Raw genomic sequence first — 27,175 nt, 5'->3', positions numbered from 1 at the left:
AGGTTGGCAGGTGCAAAACTTCAGGGCAGGATTTTAGCATCTGTGGCGTTGGTGCGGTGACTGAAGTTGTTTTTCCCGATGTGAGTGAACCTCTGTCCTTTCTGTTCCCCATGCCTGACCGCTGCCTCACTCTCTGTTAGTCTGACAGTTCCATCGACTGCCTGCCTGCCTGCCTGCCTGCCTGCATGTCTGCTGTCAGGCACTAAAGAATTTAGGTCAGTGTCAGTTCAAATACCAGTCACACAGACAAAAACAAATGCTACAGAGAAAATGCAACAACACCAGAAGACCCTGCTGGCTTCCCCCTGCTCTGACTTTCCTCACTTTCCCACATTAGGTTCTTGTAATTACACCGTTTGTTTGTACTGCTGCCCTTTGCAGGGTTACAATGAGGGCCACATATAACAATCACTGTCCAATCAAAGCACATATGAAACAGGAGGAAGAGGGAGTGCTCTTTCTGCCCCTTCAGCACCTCTCCACTAAGATGTGTGTCTCTCTAATTTGCTTGCAAATGCAATTGTCTGTTTTCTGCCAGCCAGGACCACGGACCTGGTGCGTTCGTGGCCCTCAAGGTGCAGCCAACACTTTCTGAGAAAACATTAAATGCTTGTGACAGCCTGTTATCAAACCAGCAGCCGAGAGGATGCCAAGGAAAAGGAGTGGAGGAAAGGAGAAGGGGGAGGAGGAGGGTCAGATAAGCAGAAATAACAGGGAAGGGACGATTTCCTCATGTTTTGCCTGAGCAGCTGTGAAAGTGGACAAGAATATGTCAGGATTAGGGAAGCGAGAAAGGGAATAAAGTGCAAACTGGGAACTTGAGTTGGTTGTGAAGCAGCAAAGAGGATGGAAGTGGTAAAACAGACAGTTCAAAAGTAAGTGGTTCACAGGGCCTGTATCTCCCAAGCTAACTTAAAGCTGTCATGCAGTGCAGCATAGTTTCCCCCATTAAACTGCACAGTAGAGGATTTAGAAACTTTGGCTGCACTTTGTGGTGATGAACTCTGCTGGACTTTTACCCGGAGAACTGGCTGTAAAGTTAAATGACTGTAAAATCCCAAGATAAAATTACACATGTGAGCACATTAGGGCAGGCAAGGGTCCAAGTAACATACATGTCATAATCAGACAAAGAACCAACATGCTTCCTGCACGTGTCTATAGCGTAGTTTCACAAATAGTCCTTTCTTGGTGTGTGACTGTTTATGTGTGCTTCGAGAAGGGAATATAATCATTCCCATTCAGTGCAGTTTTCCATGTTGTGTATACTTTAAGAACATTTTAAGCTAACAAAGCGCAAAACATAGAAAGCTTTTCAACCAAAGTGCTTGTCTGTGTTTAGAGGGTGTGTTGTGCTTTTATACTTGTTAGAAGTGAATGCAGGTCAGACATTGGTTTACCCAGCCGACGTGAATCGTTTTGGTTCACTCGGTGCACCATTTGTCATCGAGTGACAATGTTGTATTTGTGCCAATAGAGGGGATGCATGCTCTATTACCTCTACTGAGGCACATCCTTACTTTCTTAAATGATGTGTGAAATGCTACATGGAATTTGTGATGATAAATATAGAGTAAATAATCAGCTGCCTCGCCAGTGACTCCCTCGTCTTAGGAAGAAGCTAACGTCATCTGTGGTTGGGAAACACGAGATGGCAAGGACCACAGCTCAGGGTTAGCTTAGGGTTCTGTACAATCATCCCCTGTGAGTCGCCATTAACTAAAAATGGAGGAATGGGTTAAGGTGCATCTATTAAGTATTGCCATCCACCCATTGTGATAAGCACTGTGTGGCCCAAATACAAAAAAACAGCAGCAGTGAGAGAAGTTATATCCCTCTTGGTGAGTAGGTTAGCAGGAGAGCCAGGTTCACATCTAACAATGAATGATTTAGCCTACTGTGATGAATAATGAATAAAGCAGATTCATCCGAGTGAACATACAGTATATCAGCTGAACAGTATTAAGTTATCATATTATTATCAATAAATTTATTATTGATTTACTGTCACAAATTGAATAGATCGGATAAGGAGCCTCATATTTAATGATGCAGGCTTTATTTGAATGATAGTTTGACTGTAGCATTGTGGTTGTATAATAACTACAGTTCCCTCTCTAATACAAATAGAAATGATTCAGCTGAAATTAGGGCTGCCACGATTAGTCGACTAGTCACGATTACGTCGACTGTCAAAATCGTCGACGACTGATTTAATAGTCGACACATTGTTTGAAGCTTTGTAAGATCACAAAAGAGGCAGGAATAAGTAGTGGGACTTAAGAGTGTAATAACGGACTGAAACAGAAGATGGCAGCACTGCATGTACAAGGATGCCAGCTGCCGTTAAACCCCAAAGAAGAAGAAGTAGCTCTGTCCCAGAATTCATAGCGCGGCCCAGCTTAGTTTCCAACAATGGCGGCAGCTAGTTAGTTTTACTATTACTCTTATTATTCTTTCTGGGTCACAAAATAAACGTTTAACATGTTTTTAGGCGAGAATGTAGCTGTGTAAACCTCACATATCTGCTCAGTTTATCAAGACACCACATATTTTCAAAAGTTTTCAGAGATGTCTGTTACCCACCAGCTCGATAGCTAGCTGGGGGCAAGGCTCACTAGAGCCCGTGAGAACACCGGACTCCCGGCAAATCGTTTTCAAACCCACCGCCGTTTTTCACTACTCAGGTTAAACATATATAAGTCACTTAGATAACTTCAAAATGTTATTGTTTGGCTTTTTTTTTTAGTATTTTATTTGTTCCTGAGTAAATCAGTTTGGCTGAGATCAACGTTATAGTTTTTACACAGCTGAAAAAAGTCAAGCAGACAACTGATTATCAGAAGTGTGAGATACTCGAGAATATACTGCGGTGTCCCGTTATATTTTAGATAGCAAGGAGTTTATTAAACTTCACCGAAACAATCTGCAAATTTCATTAAAATTTAATAAAGTATCATCTTGTCTTTATTTTTAGTTAGCACAGACCTTAAACACTTAAAGCTGTAAGCTAATGATAGTTATATAAGAGCAGATGCATGCTGGTGCAATAAGCTGTACGTTTTATGTCCAATGGATGCATGATCTGATTAGTCGACTAATCGCAAAAATAATCGGTGACTAGTCGACTATCAAAATAATCATTTGTGGCAGCCCTAGCTGAAATGTATGTCTGTGTTTATGGGTGTGTTGTTCTCATTTAGCCTTTGCGAGACACACTCTAGTTCTCACAGGTTTGTTGTTCTGTACAAGTTTATCATAGTTAACTAACACTAAACTGAAAACAAGGTTTAAGTTAAATTAAAAAATAACTGGGAAACACTTTTGTAATCTTTGAAAACTAGCTAAAATTAAAATATAGAGGAAACATCCTTAGTTTTGGCATCTGTTAGTTTGGTGAAGGTTTTATTGTAACTTACCCGATGAGGCATTGATGGATGGTTTACTGAGGCTCTCAATGTCTACATGACTCTGGGTCAACCACTTTCATAAAGTTCTGTTTTTATTGTAATATCTGTGCTGATTTTTTCAAAATGTGGCCTCTGACATATGACCTCCATACAATAATGATTCAAAATATGATTTTTCTGCTTTACTCAGCACAGTACTTCCTATAGAATTATATTCCATTGGTGACAGTGGAGTTGATGCATGCTGATGTGCATGCATATCTGTGAGCTTAAATTGAGAAACACCCCCACTTTCTTAAATTATTTATTTTATGCTAAATTTTGTGATCATAGATAAATATCAGTGGGCCATAGCAGCACATGAACCAGTTCTCCTTCTCCTCATAGGGCCTGGTTAGAATGGCCTTCTTGATTGCAGTGATCTTCCAGACATTTGGTATCTTGCATGATATTGTACTTGGAGTCTGTTTGAGCACAAGACAAGACACTTTCAGTTAGGGCTGGGCCATATTATACCGTTCACGGTAATACCGGCATAATGTTAAGCAACGATAGGAAAATGAAATATCGCGATAGAATATGAGAAAAACGCGCATGCACAGTGCTTTTGTTTTCATACGCACATGGCCGATGACAGATGAACCAGAATTGGTTTGTAAAAATGGTGCAACTTCAGTGATGTGGAACTGGTTTGGTGTTTGTCCGTCAGATACACGACAAAGCGCATTTTTTTGCAGAACATGCAAGCGGCCGTCGTTATTGTCGTATTTGTCGGACTAAGATGCTCTTAAATCTGGGAGTAATCTGGGTGCTAAACTCCGTATGCTTCAGGTCAAACGAACACTGCAGCATCACTGAGAGTTAAAAACTGTCTAAATTCTTTCATCTTTAATAAAACGATCAGCATTGCTGCTTTACCAGGTGTAACTATGAAGTTTAACTTCCAGGCATCCATGAAAACAAAATTTATTACATTTAACGGAGTTAGAAGTTAGCAGGAAGCTAGCGGAAGTTAGCTCGCTAGTTTCGCTAGTTACCTAAGCATGATATAGCATGTTCTGACTGAGAGATTTCTGAAAAAATTCAAACGTACAGCTCTGCTATCACTTCCAACATAAATGAAGACAGGAAACTAAACAGCAGTGACGTTTGTAGGGTTACTGAAGTTGGGCTAGCTGGTATATAATGATGTGCTCCGTGATCGCTAGCGACACACAGTGTTGCCAACTTAGCGACTTTGTCGCTATATTTAGCGAATTTTCAGAAAAAGACGTGAAAGCGCTTATCGCTTTTACTCTCAACAAGCAGCGGGTGCTGTAACGCAGTCAGTTCTTCTTTTACTCTTTTACTCTTATGCTGTTTTGTGGATCACAAGGTTTAAAACTACTTATAAACACACACACACACAAAGTAACTCCACCAGAGTGCCTATTTCGGGTCACTTTTGCCGGTCCAAGCCCGGGTAAAGGAGTAGGGTTGGAATTGTGACATTAAAAAACAATAATTACTAAAAGAAATTTAATTTGTAGTTCTAAATAAACTCTAAATGCATTTAGGACGTTTTTTACTCACTTTATGTCTCTTCCACGATGTTATTTCTCTCAACAACAACATAGGTTACAATTAGATTAGCATGACCAATTATGCAAATTGGGCGATGACGTCATTTAGCGACTTCTAGCGACTTTTAGGACAGCCAATAGCGATTTTCCTTACTGAGGAGTTGGCAACACTGGCGATACAGCTATGTTAGCATAACATAAACAGTGAAGCTGGAGGAGGAACACTAACACTTTTCCACATATAAAAGTTAACGTTAAGGTTCCTGATAGTTAGAGACAAATGCAGTCGCATGGCAGGATGCTGTAAACGGACCAAACTTCAGTCAGGAGAACAACTGAGATTATCCATCCACAATACAAGGTTAGTCATTAATATACTGCAACAACATGGGAATAGAGCAGCTGCCAGAGAATTCAACATTAATGAATCAATGGTACAGAAGTGGAGGAAGCAAGAAGAATGAGTTTAATAAAGTTTGATTTATCTGACTGCTTTGTTTCACTTAATGTGCCTTATAATCCCGTGCACCTTATGGTCCGAAAAATACGCACTGCACACTGCAGTTTAATGTTGCAAAGCACCTCTTTTTAACTTCAGTGGCTATTATACATGGTTATGCTCAGGATATGTCAGCCCATTTCTACTGGAAATGCCTTTTGGTTAAACTCTCAGCAAGGAATTTGCATTTGCACTGTTACATTTTTATAAAGCTTTAATGTACATAAAAACCAGCTTCTTGTTTAAGTGAAAATAAATGGAAGGTTGTCTTTTTGCGCTAGTAATGTTGTGGAGTTGTATTTTGTCTCGCATCAATTATATCGTCAGTTATATCGTTATCGCAAATTTTCAAATATATATCGTGATAAATATTTTTGGCCATATCGCCCTGCTCTACTTTCAAGTAAGAATGCTGAATGATGTGGTCATCCTGCCAGCAGGTAAAAATTCAAATTCAAATTTTATTTGTCACACACACACAACCATACACAGTATGACATGGGGGTGAAATGCTTGTAGCTGTACAATGCCCGACCATTAAATGACAGAAGAAAAGTTTTACAATATTTACAATTTACAGGTAACACGAGAGGTAACACGAGATGGAAAGTTTCCATTGCACTGCATTGCACTAAAGGCATTACCAGATACAATTTAGTTAAAGGATTTTAGTAAGTGCAATCCTGGTGATGGCAGAGGATGGCATCTTTCCGGAGGACGTAAGTGATAACTTATGTTCTCTGTAAAGATAACTGTGACATGAGTGAGAGCTGAGCTTTAAATTCACCAAAAGTCTCTAAATTCTACGTCCTACGTCCACCAATGAGATAACAGTGATATAAAAAAGATAAAACTCTTGTATATAAGAGTCAGTGCTCCCCAGGGTGGCTGTGGCTACAATGTAGCTTGCCATCACCACTGTGTGAATGTGTGTGTGAATGGGTGGATGACTGGATATGTAAAGCGCTTTGGGGTCCTTAGGGACTAGTAAAGCGCTATATAAATACAGGCCATTTACCATTTACCATAAATTCCTAATTGCAGATGGTGAACTTTTAGCAAGAAGACCTGAAATACCTAATGTAAAATCACTCGAAGATAACTAAAATTCACCTGTTTCATGATGTTACAGTGTTGCAGCAAGTTACATTAAAATTAAAACAGTTGGGTTAGAGACAGTAAATTGTGAAGTAGAAGAAAAACAAACAAAAAACCCAAATGAAGTATATCAAAACTGTGATAGACTTTCACTTTTTACATTTTTACTGACCCTGATATCCTAAGTATTCAGTTAAATTAAATTAAATGTTATTTTATAGCACCAATCACAACATCAGTCACCTCAAGGCGCTTAGTATTAAAGACCCTACAATAATTCAGCGAAACCCCATCAATCAAACAACCCCCTATGACCAAACACTAAGTTGAGAGTGGGAAGGAAAAACTCCCTTTCAACAGGAAGAAACCTCCAGCAGAACCAGGCTCAGGGAGGAGCACCCATCTGCTGCGACCGGTTAGAGGTCATCCAGATCTTTGTCTTTAAGACATTCCTGCAGTTTAACTAATTGGTGCTTATCATTTGGCTTCATGGAAAAATAAAGCTGGATATCATCTGCATAGCAGTAAAAATCATGCTGTGCCTTCTAATGATACCCCGGACCCTGTTTTCTTCCCACTGTTGCTAAGTGCTTGCTCATAGGGTGCTGTCTGATTGCTGGGGTTTTCCCTCTAATATTGCAGGATCTTTATTCTACAATTTAAAGCCCCTTGAGGCAACTGCTGTTGTCAATCGGTGCTCTAGAAATACAACTAAATTGAATTTAAGTGGTGCGTTCAATCTCATAAATACATTTCTAGGACTCATTGCACCTGCTGTGTTCTAAATATATCCGTCAACGTATGTGAACAGTCCATATGTGAATAAATCCTCACCTTCTCTTGCAATTTAGCTTCATTATGGCTTCAATCCTAGATAACCACTTTCTCTGTCCAGCTGTGCAAACAACAGAGCCTGTGGTGTGTGCGGTCTGATTCAATCATTCGATGGACAACATGTAATAAGTGCATTTCTGCATGCCTGCGCCTCTGTGTTTGCCTTGTGTGTGGCAGCTAAAGTCATGAGAAATGTCAGGTGTGTTAATGTTACAAATGCTGACGTTGGCTGTGTGAAAAGTGCATTCAGCTGATTGATGTTTGCACACCTGGAAAGCCCTTTTCTCTGTTTGTGATATATTTTAATTGAAGGATTTAGGGTAGGCTTATGAGGTCCTCTGTTTTTTTGTTCACTGCTTGACTGACAAAATTATCTGTCTGCCTGATGGTATATTTAACGATTGCGTGAAAGGAAATTTACAACTTTAAAATGATTTGCTATCCTTTTGAGGGCACTGCCCCTTTAAGGAAGTTGCTATAGATAGAATCACATGGGAAACTGATACAACTCACATGTCTGTATTGCACATGCACAGCTACAACACTGCCTTCCAGCCAGTTCTAACTCAGCGTAGAATGAAGACAGCAGCTGTAAAGCTCAGTTGTTTACATGTTATATCTTTGGTGTTTAGCTCATATAAAGCAGAAGAATTAAATCGTTCATTGCTGATTTATGGTGGGTTGTGTTCCAGACTGTTTCTTGGCAGGGAGTAGTCATTTCCTGGAATTGGTCAAGTAGAGGGCTGGTTACTGATCCTAGAGTGGAAACTAAACATGAAGAAGGCTATTTTAATTATTGCACACCAAACTTTCAAAGCATATTAAACCTGCTCTGACCTTTGTAGCAATGAAACATCAAATTAAGACCACCTGCTTTATGAACCAGGTAATGGGTACCAGCAATGTTCCCTCTAATTTTTCATGTGTCTGAGCGAACACACAAACTCCCTGAGCGGTCCCTTGGACTACTGTGAGCAACAGCAGACGTGTGCACTGTGGTCACACCAGCATCGAATCCATCCAAGTTACATGGTTTATTAAAATAATCAAATTACAGCATTTGCATTTATGTTAGACTACTTTTAATTAACTGCTTTAGCCCACTTACAATGAAAATTTAAAAAAAATCTAGTCATTGACCTGTGTAGTATGTTCACACTATTGGAAGTAAAAGTAACTTGAACTCCAAAACACAACTTAATTTTTCTTTTTTTATATATATATATATATAAAGCTCTGACTTGTATTATGAGTCTGTGGTCTGGGAGCGAGTCCTGTAACTCTCTGTCTGCAAAATACAGTATATAATGACCAATGTTGGGCAATTAATTATATAGTTACTTCTTCAAAAAAGTAACTGAGTTTTGTAAACAAAGTTTTTTGCAGCTGTTTACCTAAAAATGCAGCCAAGACGTTTTTTTAAAATAAACATTTCAAACTATTTACAGAACAATCAGCTGTTCTGCATCAAATTTGATGCCACACAAATTATTTGTGCCACTCCAAAAAATTATTTCTGTCCACTATGAGATAAAGGAGAACAACAGCCTGATACCTGCAGGCCTGACAACAGGAGATGTGTCACTGCTGTAACACCTGTAACATTCAGCAGTCGCCTCATTGTTCTGACGCACACAAGAAAACTATTGACTACACTACACACTAACTACACAAGATTTGCACTAAACATGGCGAACCTCTCACATCTCAAAACACCGCGTCACTCCTAAAACTTCCCCCTTCCTAAACAACTAAATACCATGTTGCCATATCATCTTTTGATTGGTCGACATGGTACATTTTTCGACGAATAGGAAAGGGTTGGTTTTTTTGGTTTCAACTTTGCTCACAGGCAGAGAGTGTTTTCCTTATAAAACACCATTTTTACCGTTTCTTCCCACAGTAAATATAAACAACGATAGTATTCAGGAAGAAAACCAAACATTGCAGATATTTTTATCATAACTCTGGTTTTACGTGGCCTATCAACTCAATTTACAAACTGGTATAAAGTCCACACTTTTTCCATCAATTGTTCCGTCTGTCCTGCTCACATCTCCAATGGTTGTACACGTTGTCATTAATGTGGCTTCACTCCACATCAGCCGCTTTGCTAGCTAAAACACCGGTGTCGGCACATAAGGACGCTGTCATAGCCTGTCAACGACGTTGATTAGCTGCGTATATACGAATGTGAATCGCATCATTGGCTGGACTATGGGATAAGGTGGCATCATTCTAATCCCATACGGGAGCAGCCAGTCACTTACTGACTAACACTGCAAAACAGAATTGTTAAAGTTTTAATTTCAATTCAGGTTTTTCTGTGCGCAGAGACCGTGCCAGCAGTGTGCAATTGCGCACGCGCGCAGCTTAGAGGGAACATTGGCTGTATCCCAATTCAGGGTCTGCAGCCTTAAAGTACGCAGCTTTAACGGTCCACAAGGGCCGCGTACTCAAAGACCATTAAGGCCGGAAGTGCGAGGCTTGTGAAATGGGACGGTCTAGCCTCCGTCGCGCTGCCCAGGTTGCCTAGCAACCATGATACTAACATCTGGAAACGTTTCATACAGCATTGTTTGACAGAAATGAAGGAGAAAATCTTTTGTTCATTTGTTTGTTTCTTTCTACATGAGCTTTGATCATTCTCTGTAAGATTAAGCTCAGCTATTGAACAGCGTATATTTTAAAGTAAAGGCTTTAAAACCAAGTTAGTACAAACGTCACTAATGTCACATAACTTTGCCGACATGTGGCCAACAGTAATGTTTTAATGTTCTTCGTTAGTAAACATTTGCACATAAATAAGTGACATAATATTCAGTACTTACTTAAAGTTTACTCTTCGGGTGCCCCTCATCCACTGTTTTTTTTTCCGGCAACATTATCCACACCCACCGCCGCGCTATGCATTCTGGGATATGTTGGGTCACGAAGTCTACACGTCCTTAAAATTCAGGGAAATGAAGGACGCATTTGAGGGCCGCATTTCGAGCAGCCTTTGGATTGGGACAGCCTTTGTCGCGTTGCTGTGACGTAATCGGCCTTAAAATGCGGCCTTTAAGGCTGCAGACCCTGAATTGGCTGTGTCCCAATTCAGGGTCTACACGCTTGAAGTACGCGCACTACGCGTACTACGTACGGTGCGTACTATAAGTACGAGAAGTGCGGAAGTGAGAGGCTTGTGAAATGGGACGGTCTTGCCTTCGTCGCGCTGTTCAGGTTGCCTAGCAACCATGATACTAACCGGGAGAAATGTTTCATACAGCTTTGTTTGACAGAAATGAAGGAGAGAGAAAAAAAAGTTTTTTTGGTCATTCATTTTTGTCATGACATCACTTTGATTAGTTGAGTATCTGAGGCTGAGACCACAGGACTGTAAAACACGATTGTTGGGCTTCACTTCTGTACTGAACAGTCATTTCAAGATTAGTTAGTAAATAACAATTAGCTAATGTTGTTCATGAGACTAAAATCATCTCACTGTGGTAATGTAAATATAAAATGACCAATATTATAGTATTGTCAGATTATCATGAGATATATCTCTATCTATCTATATATAGATACAGTGGGGCAAAAAAGTATTTAGTCAGCCACCGATTGTGCAAGTTCCCCCACCTAAAATGATGACAGAGGTCAGTAATTTGCACCAGAGGTACACTTCAACTGTGAGAGACAGAATGTGAAAAAAAAATCCATGAATCCACATGGTAGGATTTGTAAAGAATTTATTCGTAAATCAGGGTGGAAAATAAGTATTTGGTCAATAACAAAAATACAACTATATACTTTGTAACATACCTTTGTTGGCAATAACAGAGGTCAAACATTTACTATAGGTCTATACCAGGTTTGCACACACAGTAGCTGGTATTTTGGCCCATTCCTCCATGCAGATCTTCTCGAGAGCAGTGATGTTTTGGGGCTGTCGCCGAGCAACACGGACTTTCAACTCCCGCCACAGATTTTCTATGGGGTTGAGGTCTGGAGACTGGCTAGGCCACTCCAGGACTTTCAAATGCTTCTTACGGAGCCACTCCTTTGTTGCCCGGGCGGTGTGTTTTGGATCATTGTCATGTTGGAAGACCCAGCCTCGTTTCATCTTCAAAGTTCTCACTGATGGAAGGAGGTTTTGGCTCAAACTCTCACGATACATGGCCCCATTCATTCTGTCCTTAACACGGATCAGTCGTCCTGTCCCCTTGGCAGAAAAACAGCCCCATAGCATGATGTTTCCACCCCCATGCTTCACAGTAGGTATGGTGTTCTTGGGATGCAACTCAGTATTCTTCTTCCTCCAAACACGACGAGTTGAGTTTATACCAAAAAGTTCTACTTTGGTTTCATCTGACCACATGACATTCTCCCAATCCTCTGCTGTATCATCCATGTGCTCTCTGGCAAACTTCAGACGGGCCTGGACATGCACTGGCTTCAGCAGCGAAACACGTCTGGCACTGCGGGATTTGATTCCCTGCCGTTGTAGTGTGTTACTGATGGTGACCTTTGTTACTTTGGTCCCAGCTCTCTGCAGGTCATTCACCAGGTCCCCCCGTGTGGTTCTGGGATCTTTGCTCACCGTTCTCATGATCATTTTGACCCCACGGGATGAGATCTTGCGTGGAGCCCCAGATCGAGGGAGATTATCAGTGGTCTTGTATGTCTTCCATTTTCTGATGATTGCTCCCACAGTTGATTTTTTCACACCAAGCTGCTTGCCTATTGTAGATTCACTCTTCCCAGTCTGGTGCAGGTCTACAATACTTTTCCTGGTGTCCTTCGAAAGCTCTTTGGTCTTGGCCATGGCGGAGTTTGGAGTCTGACTGTTTGAGGCTGTGGACAGGTGTCTTTTATACAGATGATGGGTTCAAACAGGTGCCATTCATACAGGTAACGAGTGGGGGACAGAAAAGCTTCTTACAGAAGACGTTACAGATCTGTGAGAGCCATAGATTTTCCTTGTTTGAGGTGACCAAATACTTATTTTCCACCCTAATTTACGAATAAATTCTTTACAAATCCTACCATGTGAATTCATGGATTTTTTTTTCACATTCTGTCTCTCACAGTTGAAGTGTACCTCTGGTGCAAATTACTGACCTCTGTCATCATTTTAAGTGGGGGAACTTGCACAATCGGTGGCTGACTAAATACTTTTTTGCCCCACTGTATATATATGCTTTAAAACCAAGTTAACACTGAAAGTACAAACATCACTAATATCACACAACTTTGCCGACATGTGGCCAACAGTAATGTTTTAATGTTCTTCGTTATTAAACATTTGCACATAAATAAGTGACATCATATTCAGTACTTACTTTTGACAGTTCACTCTTCGGCCGCTCCCTTCTGCCGTGTTTTGCGGCAAAATTATCCACACCCACCGCCGCGCTATGAATTGTGGGATATATGGGACCACGAAGCATGCACCGGACCACGCTTGATATTTGGGGAAATCGACGGTGCATTTGGAGTATGCATTTGAAGTACACTTCGAATTGGGACAGCCGTCGTCGCGTGGCGGTGACGTAATCGCACTTAAAATGCGTACTTCAAGCGTGCAGACCCTGAATTGGGACACAGCCATTGGGTACCAGACCTCTAGGGTTCTCTTGGTATCTGACACTTGCAGTGGATCTTTTAGGGCCTGTGGGTGGGGCCTCCGTGAATCTGATCAGTGATATGAATTATGCTTAATTAGCTCAAGATATGGGTGGACTGCACACTTTAGACTCTTTGAGTTCAGGAAGCTGTTTCTGAGGCGCTTCATCAAAATTTAAATGAAAAAAAAGTCGTTCACTTAATGCATAATAAAAATATAATATGTAGAATTTGGGAGTTTTGAGTGGAAAAGCAACTTTTTTTACAACAGTTCTCATTTTTTGAGATACACTAGTACACACATTCTTTGGGTGGTTGCAAATGTAAATTTCCAATAATGTTAGTAACAGTCAGTTAAATGGTAAATGGACTGACATGTATTAAGCACTTTTCTACTCAATCTGAGCACTCAAAGCTCTAATTTTCATCATTATAAAAATCAGGACCTAGGTAACCCTAGGTCCAGTTATCCTCATCACCTGTTTCCTGACAACACACACAAAAGAGAATATTCTTGTGTGTAAATTTCAAGCTATTCTGTAATTGCTTGTCAGTATTGCTCCTCAGTTTGTTGCTCGTAAAAACCAAATTAGTGTCTGCATGTTGAGAACATGAGATTGGGAAAATGTAATTGCAGCACATCTTGTAATTGTCTCACCCTGCGGATCAATATGTAGCCTCATTGGGCTCCTATTCAAGTGTCTCACTTGTCACTCAGACACTATTGGATTTTTTGTTTGTGTTCCTGTGAAAAGAACATTGTCTGGGCGCAGACACACTGAGACACATGGAGAAAATCAAATGTCACACACTGACGGTGTGATTTGTCTCTCTGAAGAACATGTTCTTCAATATTCTTAGAAAGCAGGTTCTAATTTTCAATTTAGGGCATAACATTTTTTTTAAAGAAAAATATTTTACTCAACATTAAACAACATCTCAGATTTATCCCTTTAAAAACAACTACACCCCTCATGTGTAAAAGATGACATAATTTGTTAACACCAGTAGTGAGAAGATAAATACTTTTATCTGTTTATGGCATTGTAAGATACAAACTAACTGCTAGTCATTGTTATTTAGCAATAAGATTGGACAGCTGGATGTAGCCACCATAATGTCACCAACATGTTTATGAACTTCTGATTTATGATTCCAGTTTGGCCTTTTTTTCTCATTGCTATATTGTTTTTTTTTCCAGCGTGTATGATCATATTTTGCTAACTGTAATGACTGCTAGCATATAAAAAAGTAATAATAGAAATTCATTCATCACAAAAACTCACAAACTGGAGCACTGACTCTCTAAATAGTTGGTAGAAGAGTTGGTACAGTTAACGACACAGTAAGTTTGGATCGTTTCTACTTGTATCTCGTTTTGAATCACCCCGAATGTGCATATTGATTTGTCATATTGTTTTAAACCCTCATTTGTGTTTTACCCGTGCATTCTTTGCTGGTGTTTCTCAGGCTCTTCTTTTTTCTGACGGCATGCTGTATTTTTTGTTCACCCTCTGCAAGTGCATCAAAATAACTTTTGTTTTTCTCTATCTGGCATTTGGGTTCTCTTTTTGCTAAAAATATCAGAGCAGGTAATGTTATGTGCAAAATAATTGCATTACAAATGCTCCAAAAAGCACCAACAACACAAACATGGTTGACTGGTCTAGTTACGTGAATACAGTGAACTGTGGTGAAGCCTAGCAGGCAAACAGCGGCCTATTTGTCCGTACTCGTTTTTGGAGTGGGCATTTGAGCGACTGCAAATGAGACATGCAGTTGCAGCTAGAATGAAACAGCTAGTGTGTCTCTTGATTTTTATAGCTAAAAGCTAATCTGCTTACAAAATTGCTATGATTAGGGATGTTCCAATACCAGAAATTTAGCAGATGATACTAACGCACATAGAATCACATACTTACTTCTCTACACCCAATTTAATACCATGGTTTAAAAAAATACAAACAAACAACAAAAACAGAGTGATTATCCCATCTCTGACACAGTGATGGCAGACCAGTTATTTAAAATTTTACCATTATAGTTTGTTGACATGACACAGACTAAAATGTTAGGATGGTTGCAGAGTAGCCTTGTAACGTTACTATGAGGTATGATGATCATTACATAATGTTAGCCTAAGCTTTTGTATAACAGTAGCCATTGCGAAACATAGCTGATTTTGCAGTATGATAAATTGCACAGTATTTCCATACCTGACTCTTATACCTTTTTTTAATCAAGGAGTCAGGGTGGCGCCATCACAATAGCTGCACTTTTTTTAAATATTTCCACGTGTAGGTTTTGCTGTGCCATTTGTACTTTTTCCTGTCCTTCTGCAAGTCCTTCTTCTTCTCCAGCGAGTAAGAGTTGACACAAACTGCAGTTGTCTTGGCCAATTCCAATTTCTGACTTATTTATCTATGTATGTCTGAATTTTGCAGATTATAATTTTTATTCTAAGAACTATAACTGAGAGCATATACATACAAGTAAAACGAAAATGTTCTTCAATGCCTATTAGTATTATCATGATAAAAAAGTTACTAAACTAAATTTCTCACAAATTACAGCATGTTATAGGCTACACAGATAATTAACTGAAATGAGATTTTACCTTACTAAAAAAGCAGAGCTTGTGGTTACCTCTGAGCAATGAATAGCTTATCTTCAGCCACTTTGTCTTTGTTAGCGTCTTTAAAATGTCCACATTCAGCTGGGTCAAGGTGATTTAATGGGGTTCCCAGTCAAAATATCTTTGTGGAATGCCCCACCAAACTTGGATTTCACACTTGGAAAGTCAGAGCAGATTTACATACCACAAGTTAGCGATCCAAGATGCTGGCAAGTAGTAAAACTGTAAACTTTTAACCTGTACTGCAACTGTTGTGGGGTTTTTATTGACTTACTAAATAAGCCATCTCAGTGCACTGAGTACTTTCTATCAGTCTGTCCATGAATGTGTTTTTTTAGCCGCTTTGCTAAGAACCAAAACAAAACAAATTTTCCCCAGCTTCTTCTGGATCGCACTAACTTAGGAGCGACATCACTCCAGAGTTCTGACATGTGAGTTCCAAGATATCTGGAACACAACACAAGTGTCTGAATAGGTTTGTTGTTCTGTACGAACTGTACGGTTTATTGTAGGATCTACTGTACAATATAAAGCGTCTGCTGTTGTGATTTGGCGCTATATAAATAAAATTGAATTGAATTGAATTGAACGTTTTCAGGGTGGCCCCCTTATGGTTTACTTTGGCAAACGTTGTGTCTTCACTCACTTTAAAGACCATCCACACTAATGATGCATCTCTTACACGAACACGAGGTATAGTTCTGAAAAAACAAAACAACTAGGTGCTGTCACATTTTTAGAATTTTGGTATACTAAGCATCAGTTCTAGTGACATCTCTAGTGTGAATCTTCTTATCTAACTGTCAGCTAGACAAGAAGACAGGCGATAGACTGAAAAGACAAAAAAAACAGTGCCATTTAGGAGTTGTTAGTTGATTCTGAGCTGAATGTCTGTCAGCTCTCATCTGGTGTAGTTGAGGGCTGTTAATGTGATTGGGACTATTAAAACTACGAAACACTGGGGGGGAAAACATGGCAAGAGCAATTAGAAGTGAAAAGACAAATGGCAGGTGGTAAGCCAGAGGTGGAATGAGGGAAAGTCAGATGATAGAAAACAGCAAGCAGCAGAAAAGAGATAAAAGCAGGAACAGGAAATGGCCAAAGGAGTGCAGTTTTGAAACATTCACTACAGTCACAATCACACGCTAGATGGACAAATATCCATTACTGCCACCCATTACTGATAAAAAGGATGTTATGTGTTGAAGATTACAGGTTTAGTGTAGGTAGAGCAGCTATTATGGCACAGGAATCGTATTAGTTCTCAGCCAGATTATTTAATTCTTGGAATGAATTAAATAATCAGAGACAAGAAGCAGAAGCTGAAGCTGCCTGGTTTACATGGCCACACCTATTCCTGGTCATAACCCATATCCTGATTTTGTCATGTTTTGTCATGTCATGGAAAAATGATGTTAAATTAAACAGAGAGAAGCTCATGTCCACACTTAATAAACAGGGCATGACTGTGGCAAATCATAGGCAACCAGGCAGACTTTGTCTTTTGTAGGGTAGACCTGGGTTACAAATGGGCTTGCAGGTGAGCAATAGGTGGGCCCCTTATGAGAAAGCAGATTGGATATGTAGAAGGGTGTCACCTGACATTGAAGTGAGCTGCTCTGCAGGGATTGTGGCTGAGCTTAGTTGTGGCAGCTTTCTGCAGTACCTGGATTTTTGTTTTGAATGAGTGTGAATTGTACTGGGAACGTTTACTTTCAGAAACCGTGGGAGACAGGCTGATATCTTTATACACACACACACACACACACACACACACACACACACACACACAGTATACAAATACGGTTTGCTCCTGCCAAGTGACCAAATCTTAACAATTACTGTTGTCAGGGAAACTGTGCCTGCCACTGTCTCTTTTTCCAGCACAGAGGGCAGAGGGATGAAAAGAAACGTGTGTGCTCCTCATAGCTGTGCAAAAAGCTTTGGAAACTTACTCCACTCTATCAAATAAGGTCCAACCCATAAACAAGTAGTCTCAAAACTTACGTTAGACTCTGTGTCCAATAAAAATATAATGTAACAGTTAGTTGTTTTTTTCCCCCCCCTTTCAAATGTCTCAGAGACACCAAGCAATTAGGTCAACCAGAACCCTAAGGTGCTGTGGTGGAGAGGAGAAAGGCAGTGGTGGGAAATCAGGGGAGAAAAACATATACAGGGATTTTCTGGGAGGCAAAAACAGGAGTACAGAGATGGGGAAAGGAATCCAACTGCACTGGAGCGCACAGCAGAGGAACCAATTCACACTGCATTATAGCTCTAAATTGCGCTGCCTTATGTTTGTTCACATGCTTTGTATACATATATATATATATATATATATATATATATATATATATATATATATGTATATGTATATATATATATATATATATATATATATATATATATATATATATATATATATACATATATATATATTAGTGCTGTCAATAGATTAAAAAAAATTAACTAACTAATCTCACAATTTTCTGTTATTAATTGCGATTAATCTCAATTACTTTATTAATAGCCTGGCTCCAATTACATTTTTTTATTCTTTATATTTTAAGTAATTATCGTTGTTCACCGAAGTCCAGTGGTCTCCGGTGAGAGCGACATTCCTTACTTGCACAAGCTTGCTGGACTGCTGAGCCCTCTGGTCCCCATACAAAGTGTGCAGTCTCGACACAATGGTTCCTCTCGAGGGCAGATTGTAACAGTCATCTCCTGATGCAGCACGAATGACTTCTCTCAGTCCATCATCTTCTACTATGCTAACTGGTCGGCAGTTTTTAGCTATCCAAACAACCAAGGAATTGGTTACCTTTTCTCTCACATTTTTTGTTATTCGTCCACAAGCACCATACTCCTGAAGCGTAGACTGGCGAGGTCCCGTAGAGGTGGATTCAGTTGGGTGTTTTGCTCTCAGGTGATACGCCAGTGATGAACTGCTTCTGTGGTACTTGAATTCAGCGTTGCAAATTGTGCATCTTACTCTCGTTTTGTCCAACAAGCCATCAGGCAACTTCTTAAAGAGAAACTTTCCACCCAAAAGTCCGCCCTCGTCCATGCTTGCGTGTGTTAGCTAGTGTTAGCTAGATAGTAGCATGGTGTCACTTCTTCTTCTTCTTCTAATCATTTCTGTCAGGCCAAACGCCAGCATAGCACACTGTTGCCCCCTCCTCCAGAGGTGCTCATGAATTTAAAGGTCTTAGATTACAGGAAATTAATAAAAAAACAAAATCAGCGTTAAATTTTTTTAATGCATTAAACATTTCGCGTTGATCTTAACAATTAACGCGATAATTTTGACAGCACTAATATATATATATGTGTAAAAAAAAAACTAAAAAAAAACACCCAGCACGCCCCTGCGGGCAGTCTATCCTTCAAGCTCGGGTCCTCTACCAGAGGCCTGGGAGCTTGAGGGTCCTGCGCAGTATCTTAGCTGTTCCCAGGACTGCGCTCTTCTGGACAGAGATCTCCAATGTTGTTCCCGGGATCTGCTGGAGCCACTCGCCTAGCTTGGGAGTCACCGCACCTAGTGCTCCGATTACGACGGGGACCACCGTTAACTTCACCCTCCACATCCTCTCGAGCTCTTCTCTGAGCCCTTGGTATTTCTCCAGCTTCTCGTGTTCCTTCTTTCTGATGTTGCTGTCATTCGGAACCGCTACATCGATCACTACAGCCGTCTTCTTCTGTTTATCTACCACCACTATGTCCGGTTGGTTAGCCACCACCATTTTGTCTGTCTGTATCTGGAAGTCCCACAGGATCTTAGCTCGGTCATTCTCCACCACCCTTGTCCAGGACATATTCGGCACAGATGTTTCTGTATACTATGCCGGCCACTTGGTTATGGCGTTCCACGTATGCCCTGCCTGCTAGCATCTTGCAGCCTGCTGTTATGTGCTGGATTGTCTCTGGGGCATCTTTACACAGCCTGGCACCTGGGGTCTTGCCTGGTGTGATGTCAGTGGCTTCTATCTCCTCCTTTGGCCAGCCTATTACCCCAGCAGGGTACCTGATCACGGGCAGGGCGTAGGTGTTGATGGCCCGGATCTTGTTCTTACCGTTCAGCTGACTGCTCAGGACTTGCCTGACCCTCTGCAGGTACTTGGTGGTTTCAGCTTTCCTAGCGGCCTCTTCATGGTTCCCATTCGCCTGCGGGATCCCCAGGTACTTGTAACTGTCCTCTATGTCTGCAATGTTGCCTTCTGGTAGTTCGATCCCCTCCGTTCTGACTACCTTCCCTCTCTTTGTTACCATCTGACTACACTTCTCCAGCCCGAACGACATTCCGATGTCATTGCTGTATATCCTGGTGGTGTGGATCAGTGAATTGATGTCTCATTCACTCTTGGTATACAGCTTGATGTCATCCATCAAGCTGTATGGACAACTGCTCCATTCCGTAGTTGGTATCCGTAGCCAGTCTTGTCAATTATCTCACTGAGGGGGTTCAGGCCTATGCAGAACAGCAGTGGGGACAGAGCATCTCCTTGGTAGATCCCGCACTTGATGGTGACTTGTGCTATGGGCTTGGAGTTGGCCTCTAGTGTTGTACGCCACATCCCCATTGAGTTCCTGATGAAGGCTCTTAGGGTCCTGTTGATCTTGTACAATTCTAGGTATTCCAGTATCCAGCTGTGGGGCATTGAGTCATAGGCCTTCTTGTAATCAATCCAGGCAGTGCACAGGTTGGTCAGCCTGGTCTTGCAGTCTCGGCTGACTGTTCTGTCTACCAGTAGCTGGTGTTTTGCGCCTCTGGTATTCTTGCCCATCCCTTTCTGTGCCCCGCTCATGTATTGACCCATGTGCCTGTTCATCTTAGCCGCTATGATGCCTGACAGGAGCTTCCACGTGGTGCTGAGGCAGGTTATTGGTCGGTAGTTGGAGGGTACCGGTCCCTTCTGGGGGTCCTTGAGCATCAGGACTGTCCGGCCTTCGGTTAGCCATTCCGGGTGTCTCTTGTCAACTAGCAGCTGGTTCATATGTGCTGCCAGGCACTCGTAGAGTGCAGTCAGCTTCTTCAGCCAGTAGGCGTGAACCATGTCAGGGCCTGGTGCTGTCCAACTCTTCATACTGGAGACCCTTTCTTGGATATCTGCCACGGTGATGGTTACTGGACCCTGTTCGTGGAGGTCGCTGTGGTCTGCCCTCAGATCCACTAGCCACTGAGCATTGCCGTTATGGGTTGGTTCGATACTTTGGTGTCACGGTTCGATATTTTTTCGATACAAAAAAAAATGTTCATGCCTTTTTAATTTGTCATTTGTTAAATTTTCACGGCACATTCCGCACCACATCTCTGCGTTCATCATTTGTTTGAAGCCAGCTCACCTCCTGCAACTACTTTTCCGAGAATACGCGCCTCTTTTGTGGTTCGGACTCCTTCTGACATTTCTTTGGAGGTGGAGGAACATCACAGTAATTTCTTAAAGGAGCTTGCTTCTTCGACATCTTTAAGAGTTCTAAACAAATGTCTGTCCTCCTCCTGAAAATCTTATGTACGCAAACACGCATTGCAACTTCTTATCTTGTGCATGTTTTTTTATTTTGACAGCGATTCACTTGTCATGTTTGCATAGTAAGCTAACGATTGATAAGACGATGTCAGAGGAATTGGTGCGCAAATTATCATCACTCACCAATCAATGCTGTCGCTCTCTATACACAGTTCACGCGATTGCAAAGTGAAAGCAAAAAACAAGCGCAAATTCAAACGCGATTTCAATATGTCACATATTGACAGTGGCTCACCGATGCCAATGACATAATTACCCAGCTACATTACCGAAAGAATGCAAAAGCATTGACATATATTTTTCCTTCCTACGATAGGCCGACGGGCAGGGCAGAGATAGATTTTGGTAGCCCGACTGGAAAAATCGCTAGCCCGGGGACGTCGGGCTAGCGATTTTGCGAGCCCTGTATCTAATTGAGGAATCACTCATCTTTGGAAAAGAGAGTTTATTACAGAGAAATGTCTCTTTCCAAAATAAAAGCTATACTATACGCTTCTTCTGGGCTATATTCTCAGCAGCATATTAAACATATCAGGTCCCCATAAGGAGAATCACGTGCTAACGGCTGTCTAAATGACTCGGGTAAAGTTTGTAGCACGCGTGCTTGTTGTTTTTGTCTGCTTCCACTTGTCTTTGCACTAGGATGATGTCGGTGTAAATGTGCAGTCATATTTGTTGTGTTCCCCCTAGTGCTGTCAGCGTAAATCTCGTTGAAATGACGTTAATGCCACAACACGGCAAATCTCCGTTAACGAGCTACCGTGGATCGCCCCGTGCATGGGGCTGGACGGCCAACACGTTCACGAGCTAACTGCGCTAACACACTAGCTCCCATCCATGTAATTGACCATTGCGTGGCACATCCGACATACTGTTTTACTTTAGTCCATGACGCGCTTACCTTCAGGGTCATATGTCACATGAAAACCAAAATAGTTCCAAACGCCACATCTGAATGAGGGTGGGGGAGGTTCAATTTGCCATGTTGCAAGGAGAGCTTAACTTCTGTCTCGCTAGCTTGCCCTGCGCTCAGTGAATCTGCGTTCGACTACTCCGCCTAGGCTGCACTGTTGAGTGCAGATCCACTGAGCGCTCAACACAGACAGCATTGTCAGAAGGAAAGTTGATAAAATAAATTAAAAATTTTGTATTGTTCGATACATATGCGTACCGAACCGAAAGCACTGTATCGAACGGTTCAATATCGATACGAGTATCGTTGCACCCCTAATATACATATATATATTATATATATACTTGCCTCATTCACACAAGCACTCTTTTTTCTACGTAAGCACTTTCTATCTAACATTCACAGTCAGAGCAACTTGATGAAGGATATTTGGTATGCAGACTGGAGCAGACTTGGATCGAATTGGAAATTAAGACCCCCCCACCCCCACCCCTTCCACCTTCTATTTGGAAGATCACCTACCTTCCAATTAGTAGGTGACCTGCTCTACCTCCTGAGCTACAGTCACCCCAAAGCTGAAGTGTTCTTGCACCCTCTTTCCAGTGTCCTCAAAATCATTCACCCTTCTCAATCACAAAGGATGTTCCAGCACCTAAAAACACCTCAAAGAGGCAAGGACAGGTGAGATAAGTGTGTCTGGAAGAGCTAAGAGCGAGGGAAGCATCCCTCAAAAGGACAGGATCTCTTAAGACTAATACTATAGAAGCAAAGATTTCTCATTTTCTCTCCTGTGTTCTTCAGTCTTGTTCATGGATGTCTCCTGCACATTTTCACTAAGACAGAAAGAAGAGATGAGATGGCAGGAAGCGAGGAGGCAAGTTAACATAATTAAATGCACCCAGGTGTCCCAGGGAGCGATCCATAATATAATACTTCTACTTATACTACTCCTCCTCTCTTGTCTGGTCCCTCGTTAAATACATCTGCACAAAGGATGAGAAGCACCGCTGAACTGACACCAGCTGTTCCTCAGATGTCAGGAAGATTGCACTTCAAGGCAACTACATCTGTTTGATAAATATCAAGCTCGTCTTCTATTGCTCATTACCAGCTATATGTGGCCATAAGTGAAGGTGGTAATGTCCATTGACCTGTAAATCCGCAGTTTCAGCCATCACTTTCAGCTTTACACCGGAACAGCTGCACCATTCATCCTCTGCATCTAGAAATTCAGAACCAGAGACCAAGTTTTATTCAGAAACATTGTTAGCTTATCTCCATAAAAATGCCATTGTACATTGATTTAAGGTCAAAATTCGTCTTTCTTTAAAATGTAGAAAGCAGTTCAGATTTTAGCTTAATTTTTTGTGAGCTTCTAATATTTTTATTGTATTATTATTTGCCACCACCAACATAATTTCCAGACCTGACTTCTGACCTTTTGAATGTAAAACATAACAAACTACTGCAGTAAGTATTGCAAAAAGACAGAAATTCAGAAACATTTTCTATCTGTATAAACAGACAGAAAGAGCAAATGCATGAAGCAGTAGTGAAGAAAAAAAGTAATTGTATGATTGGTTTTGATTTCTGACTGAGATTCTTGGATGGTTTCTATTTTATTTTCTTTCTTTTTCTTGCCTCCCTGGCTTTTTGGTCCATGAAGTAGCTCGGCCTGAGTGTGTTCATTTTCTTTATTGTTGTTGGGGGAATGGAAGTAAACATAAGGGGAAAACTCAGCCGGCATCCTTTTGAAGTGATGATCACTTTTTGATCTATTAGTTGCGTTTGTACCATGTTTTTTAATTGAAGAAAAGGGGGGATAAAAAGTGAAGCCTTGATTTGGATAAATAAGCTTTCTGATCAAAGGACTAGTCCAACGGGAAGCTACTTTTGCAGCGATTGCTGTAGGCATAAACAAGAGATGCAGACAGATGCTCTTTGTTTTCCAAGACAGAGAGTGACCTTTTGAGCCGAGTGTAGGTTAATAGCATCAATTTAATGGAGATTTGTGAGCCTCCTCCTGGTCAAGTCTAATGCTTTCTGCAAAGCCTGACAGGCTGAGCGCTTTTGTACATAGAGAGGAGGCTGGCGCTGGGTAATGCAAAATAAACTCTGTTTAAACTAATGTAAACCTTTCCAGATCAAATAGGGCTTAGTCAGATTTGGCAGGAAAGAATATAGGGGTGAAGATGGCGAGGCCAGAAGGGAATTTAGGGCGAAAGCCAGGAAAACATTTGCACAGATGTGGGTACCTGCTGACAGTAGAGACATTTTGCTCTGTGCTGTTTTCTATTACAAGTTACCCCCTGCTTCTCTGCTCCTCATTTATCAGTGTCTGCTGATGAACATGCAATGAATATAACATGCAGTATGTAGGCTTTTGTGTGATTTTTGGCATGCTCATTTTTGTTTTATTAAAGAGTGCCTGTTTTTCTCTTTAACATTTTTTTCTGTTAGACTCCAGTAGCTTTGCACAGTTCAACAAAGTTCTCAGCTCATCCTCAAGAATAAAACACGCTATTACCTTTAAGCCTTACTTTGTTCCAAATTGGCTGCCCCTCACAATCAAAAGCCGGTCATCCGCCATTTGTTCACTGCCACTTCCTTTAGTCTCTTCCAGTTAAAAGGGAGTTCTTCCCCCACACTGTCACCAACTACTTGCTCATAGGCGATTCTTCATCTTTTTATTCACAGTGCCATGGTGGATTGACATCTGAAAGTACTTTTCCACACTGCCAGTTAGGGCTGGGCCATATTATACCGTTCACGGTAATACCGGTATAATGTTAAGCAACGATAGGAAAATGAAATATCGCGATAGAATATGAGTAAAACGCGCAGTGCCTTTGTTTTCATACACACATGGCCGATTGTTGAGTGAAACAGATGAACCAGAATTGGTTTGTAAAAATGGTGCAACTTCAGTGATGTGGAACTGGTTTGGTGTTTGTCCGTCAGATACACGACAAAGCACATTTTTTTGCAGAACATGCAAGCGGCCGTCGTTATTGTCGTATTTGTCGGACTAAGATGCTCTTAAATCTGGGAGTAATCTGGGTGCTAAACTCCGTATGCTTCAGGTCAAACGAACACTGCAGCGTCACTTAGAGTTAAAAACTGTCTAAATTCTTTCATCTTTAATAAAACGATCAGCATTGCTGCTTTACCAGGTGTAACTATGAAGTTTAACTTCCAGGCATCCATGAAAACAAAATTTGTTACATTTAACGGAGTTAGAAGTTAGCAGGAAGCTAGTGGAAGTTAGCTCGCTAGTTTCGCTAGTTACCTAAGCATGATATTGCATGTTCTGACTGAGAGATTTCTGAAAAAATTCAAACGTACAGCTCTGCTATCACTTCCAACATAAATGAAGACAGGAAACTAAACACCAGTGACGTTTGTAGGGTTACGGAAGTTGGGCTAGCTGGTATATAATGATGTGCTACGTGATCGCTAGCGACACAGCTATGTTAGCATAACATAAACAGTGAAGCTGGAGGACGAACACTATACACTTTTCCACTTATAAAAGTTAACGTTAAGGTTCCTGATAGTTAGAGACAAATGCAGTCGCATGGCAGGATGCTGTAAACGGACCAAACTTCAGTCAGGAGAACAACTGAGATAATCCATCCACAATACGAGGTTAGTCATTAATATACTGCAACAACATGGGAATAGAGCAGCTGCCAGATAATTCAAAATTAATGAATCAATGGTACAGAAGTGGAGGAAGCAAGAAGAATGAGTTTAATAAAGTTTGATTTATCTGACTGCTTTGTTTCGCTTAATGTGCCTTATAATCCCGTGCACCTTATGGTCCGAAAAATACGTACTGCACACTGCAGTTTAATGTTGCAAAGCACCTCTTTTTAACTTCAGTGGATATTATACATGGTTATGCTCAGGATGTGTCAGCCCATTTCTACTGGAAATGCCTTTTGGTTAAACTTTCAGCAAGGAATTTGCATTTGCACTGTTACATTTTTATAAAGCTTTAATGTACATAAAAACCAGCTTCTTCTTTAAGTGAAAATAAATGGAAGGTTGTCTTTTTGCGCTAGTAATGTTGTGGAGTTGTATTTTGTCTCGCATCAATTATATCGTCAGTTATATCGTTATCGCAAATTTTCAAATATATATTGTGATAAATATTTTTGGCCATATCGCCCTGCTGTACTGCCAGTAATGCATCCCCAAACCATGGCAGAGCCTCCACCACCTCGCTCCAGACTCTGATGTCCACATTGACAATGATTTGAAGCAACATTTTCAAATTTGAATTGACTCTCAGTCTAGCTGTTTAATTTGGTGTACCTTTTCTCCCAGTTTCCCCTTCTAAAGAACAGCTTCTTAACAATATTCTGTGTGTTTAGCAGCCCTGTAGATCAGCGCTTCAGAGCCATATGCTGCCCTCTAATTCTCTGCATGTGTGTGTGTTCATGCCTAGATTCATTTAGTAGTCTTATTGAATTAAAGTATAACTAGGAGTGCCAGAGGTCAGTGTATGAAAAGCTGTTTTTCTTCAGTATACTCTGCGGTTGCTAAACCAATGAGTACTCAGTGCTTTTTTTGTTAGCTCTTCCTCCCCACATGATCAGCAGGTTGGCTGGTTTGTGATTCCCCAACAGCCCCCACCCATCCTTCCCCCTCCATTTTTCCCAGAGCTCTCTCAGTTCATTTGAAAAGCAAATGTTATGTAATTGTATTTAAGAGTTGCATGCCTACCTAAAAGCTAATCAGTGTAAATGCACAACGGAAAACAATTAAAGTGGGAATAGCTGTTGATGGTATAACAATGTCCTAACTAGCATTAGGATTTTTGGAAGCCCTTTTTGTCATTAATTTTAAAAGACCTTTAAAATCCCTGTGTGCCTTTTGCTATTGCTTTTTTTACAAGTACAGAAAGCACATATATTGCTTAAATCCTTATGTTTAAGTCCTGTTGGTGTCTCTGTCCTTCTGCAGGTTTGAGTGCTGCAAAGCTGTTGAAAGCCAGTGGGCTCGATCCTGTAGTGTTGGAAGCCAGAGACCGGGTTGGTGGTCGTACCTTCACTGTGCAGGTAAAGCAAAGAGTGTCAAT

General features: G+C 40.9%; 1 protein-coding gene across 1 annotated transcript in view; it reads left to right on the top strand.

Moving 5' to 3' along the window:
* The window catches only part of LOC112436098 (amine oxidase [flavin-containing]), a 55,981-nt gene that overhangs the window by 2,691 nt on the left and 26,115 nt on the right, over nt 1-27,175 (top strand). Inside the window, exon 2 of the mRNA XM_076875214.1 lies at nt 27,061-27,155. Within this exon, the coding sequence (XP_076731329.1) occupies nt 27,061-27,155 (95 nt within the window). The remainder of the gene's footprint in view (nt 1-27,060; nt 27,156-27,175) is intronic.

The sequence above is a fragment of the Maylandia zebra genome, linkage group LG16, assembly GCF_041146795.1.
Source record: "Maylandia zebra isolate NMK-2024a linkage group LG16, Mzebra_GT3a, whole genome shotgun sequence".
NCBI lineage: Eukaryota > Metazoa > Chordata > Actinopteri > Cichliformes > Cichlidae > Maylandia > Maylandia zebra.
Note: the sequence above shows the minus strand (reverse complement) of the source record. Positions and strands in the feature narration are given on the sequence as shown.